This window comes from Dipodomys ordii, unplaced genomic scaffold (genome assembly GCF_000151885.1).
Source record: "Dipodomys ordii isolate 6190 unplaced genomic scaffold, Dord_2.0 Scaffold2113, whole genome shotgun sequence".
NCBI classification, from domain to species: Eukaryota; Metazoa; Chordata; class Mammalia; order Rodentia; family Heteromyidae; genus Dipodomys; species Dipodomys ordii.
Genome location: NW_012269329.1, coordinates 1 through 3464, shown reverse-complemented (window position 1 = coordinate 3464; position 3464 = coordinate 1). Strand labels below are relative to the sequence as shown.

The 3464-nt window shown below is 54.4% G+C and overlaps 1 protein-coding gene across 1 annotated transcript; it reads left to right on the top strand.

Moving 5' to 3' along the window:
• Positions 1-193: 193 nt before the first annotated feature.
• Positions 194-2612, top strand: LOC106002025 (pyruvate dehydrogenase (acetyl-transferring) kinase isozyme 2, mitochondrial-like). The gene is made up of 2 exons (XM_013036948.1): positions 194-438; positions 2035-2612. The coding sequence occupies exons 1-2, from the start codon at positions 321-323 to the stop codon at positions 2178-2180; spliced, it is 264 nt and encodes an 87-aa protein (XP_012892402.1). The 5' UTR covers positions 194-320; the 3' UTR covers positions 2181-2612.
• The last annotated feature ends 852 nt before the right edge of the window (positions 2613-3464 follow it).

The following is a 3464-nucleotide window of genomic DNA, read 5'->3' as shown; positions in this document are numbered from 1 at the left end:
GAAAACAACAGGCCGCCGCCCGCACTGACTGGGTTAAGGGGGCGGGCCAAGAGGGAAGCCACGTGCCGAGACGCAAGGCTATTGGTTCTCCCGGAGTTGTTTGTGCGCAGCCATTGGAGACGTCGGGGCGCCGCGGCGAGCCGATTGGCTGAGCTTTGGAGGCGCCTCCAGGGCAGGAGGAGGGAGGTGGTGACCGAACCCCGGTGCTTGGGCCGGACGGGACCGAGCCGAGCGCCTGTGCCGCTTGCTCGGGGGACCCGGGGACCGGGGGATTCCGCAGCCCGATCCAAGCCCCGACCGCGGGCGTCGCCGCCGCCACCATGCGCTGGGTCCGGGCGCTGCTGAAGAATGCGTCCCTGGCAGGGGCGCCCAAGTACATCGAGCACTTCAGCAAGTTCTCCCCGTCCCCACTGTCCATGAAGCAGTTCCTGGACTTCGGTACGGAGGGGGCGAGGGGCCGCGAGGCACGGAAGAGGGGGTCCCGGCAATCAGGGGTTAACGCCGAGGAGACGAGAGGCCTTGAGTATCAGGGTACAGTCAGGAAGGGGTTAACGGTGAGGCAGACTGGGTCCTTAAAGAGTTAAGTGTACCCCGGCAAGAGACACTGTCCCCCAGACTGTTAGTGGGAGTGTGGGGGGAGCCTGAAGAGGAGGGGTCACGGTTCCCCCTCCCTGGGCTTTGCGAGGAGTCTGTGACTGTAAGGGGTGGGAGGGCTGCATGGTGGGGCAGAGAGGGAGTCTGGACCCATCAATGGCCTGAATATGGGGGTTGTCCTGGCGCCAAGTGTGGGGGATAGAGAGAAATTAGGGAACTACCAATGTGAGTGACAAAGCCGGTTGACAGTTACAGCCATATGGAGGGAGACCTGGGCTGGGCATGAAGGGTCAGAGCAGCAGAGACATCTCCCAACAGCTGGGCGAGGGGCACTCTTTCAGATGCCCACCAGAAGTCCTCCCTAACCAGTTAGTCTACCTCCAGCCACTGCAGCTGTCCCAGCAGTGGGCAAGGACACTTGAAGATCAAATCCATTCTAGTCTGGCAGCCTGTCCTGAGCCGGGCAGAGAACCAAGTTACCATGAGGTAGTCAGGCCACTTGCACCCTCCCTTGGCTGCCCCTGGATTTCTGGGTCAGGATCGCCTGCTAACCATAGTTGTGAGGGTGGTTCTGGGGCAGGAGGAAGGCCATGGTGACTGATACAGTGGTATGGGCTCTATCTCTTGAAACGGCATTTTCATCGTGCCAACTGGGACTGGGAGTCGGTCCAGATCTTAAGAGTTGGGTAGATAGCATTGGCTTAGGTTACAGCTTTGTCACTGATGGGAATGAGCAGAGAAGTGGCAGCCAGGACAGGACAGGACACCTGTTTCCCACAATATGTACCCCTCCACATGCCCTATTTGACACAGAGACTTCACCTATGAAGAAAAGCTTCTTTGCTCCAGCAGTTGTCTATCCCGTACTGGACCCTAGGTGCAAAGGACTTAATCACAAAATGATGGAGTTAGAAGCAGATAGGGACCAGGCCAAAACCTGGGTATCCTTTCTGCCTCCAGGTTGCCATCATTTTTCTACCCCCTTTCCATCACCATCCTGGGTGAGGTGACCTGGGCCACGGCCAGTGTGGGACCTGCAGCTGTGAGAGTCTAGGCCTAGCTCCCATCAACTAGGTGCAGCCTGGGGAAGGACAGATGTCTCAGGGACCTCTGTCCCCGTGGGTCATTCCCTTAGAGGGAGTGCCTGATGGGAAGAAAAGTGAGGTGTTTTAGGCAGCAGCAGCTTCAAATGGGCCCTGCCCACCATGGTTAAAGGCAAATGGAGGTTCAGCTACAGATAGGTAGGGAATGTCACCCCTGAAGTGATTAGTGGGCTGTGAGAGAGGCTTAAGCATTACAAGATTAGGAGAGCTGCTTTGCTAGGTACCTGGAAGGTTACTCCCTCCTTGACTTCTTGGTCAGTGCAGCCTTACCAACTCTTACCAACTCCTGCTGTTCCCATGCGCAGTTGTGGGTTCATCCGTTTCTATTTTTCACCAGGGTCCAGCAATGCCTGTGAGAAAACTTCATTCACCTTCCTCCGGCAGGAGCTGCCGGTACGCTTGGCCAACATCATGAAAGAGATCAACCTGCTTCCTGACCGGGTTCTGGGCACACCCTCAGTGCAGCTGGTACAGAGCTGGTAGGACCCCCTTCCACGCCATCATCTGTGTCCCCAGGCATGGGACAAAAGGGAGGCATGGGGGCTCTTGGATGCTGGGGACTTTCCCAGGGAATCCTAGGCCTGAACAGGGACAAAAGTCGGGCTCTCAGTCTGTATCTGTGGGAGTGTCTGGGTCTCACCATCCTCCTTTCTCCAGGAACCCAGGAAGTCATGTGGCTGTTTTCACAGCCACAATTAAATCATGCTAATGTCCATGCTGGCCACTCACCTGGTCCTGCAACCCCAGTCCCTGACAGGTAGTATCTACTCAGAGTCATATCTGAGGAAACAGAGAAACAAGAAACTAATCTTAGAACAAATGGTATCATCCAAGCTAGCTGTTTGGCTGTTTTGGAAAACATTGTGTCCACTAGCTTAGTCCCTTCCCAGTGAACTTTAGAGGGCAAAGACCAGAGTTTATTATAGGTAGCCACAGGGGCAGGAAGAAACCTGCTCACTGACAACTCTGTGCTGGGCTGAACAACCAGGTACTGGTAGCCAATGGCCTGTCACATGAAGCATAAACAAAGGTGTGCCTTGTCACTGGGCACACCACTGACTGTTCATCTGTGAGCTTTCATGGCTCCTGGTTCAGGAAATACAGCATGAAATGGATCCAGAAACTCAGGTCAAACCTTGGAACCCAGCACCAGTCTGCATCTGAGAAAACAGCAGCTGCTGCTCACAAGAAGCCCACAATATCTCGGAGGAAAATAAAATTCCTGCCAAGACAAGACTGACAAAGTGCAATGTAGACAGTGGGAGGAGAGAGTGCTGAAGAGTTAGTTTTATTTAAATGAAGAATCAAAGTTTTTTTTTTTTTTTTGTGTGTGTGTGTGTGTAGGCACAGATACTAGGGCTTGAACTCAGGGCCTGGGAACTGTCCCTGAGCTTTTTTTTTTTTTTGGGGGGGGGGTCCGGTCGTGGGGCCTGAACTCTGGGCCTGGGTGCTGTCCCTCAGCTCTTCAGCTCAAGGCTAGCACTCTACCACATGAGCCACAGTGCCACTTCCGGCTTTTTTCTTTTTGCTTATGTGGTGCTGAGGGATCGAACCCAGGGCCTCAGGCATGCAAGGCAAGCTCTCTACCACTGAGCCATCTTCCCAGCCCCCTGAGCTTTTTTTTAAAGCTCAAGGCTGGCACTCTACCACTTGAGACATAGCTCTATGTCTGGCTTTTTAGAGTCTCTCAGACTTTCCTACCTGGGCTGGCTTTGAACCCCAGTCTTCATATCTTAGCCTTCTGATTAGCTAGGATGACAGGTGTGA

What these genes read in the sequence shown, in the direction of transcription:
- LOC106002025 (XM_013036948.1), top strand. Translation starts at nt 321, where the DNA reads ATGCGCTGGGTCCGGGCGCTGCTGAAGAATGCGTCCCTGGCAGGGGCG. An exon ending in GAAGCAGTTCCTGGACTTCG is followed by an intron (nt 439 to 2,034) that starts GTACGGAGGGGG and finishes ATTTTTCACCAG; the next exon opens with GGTCCAGCAATGCCTGTGAG.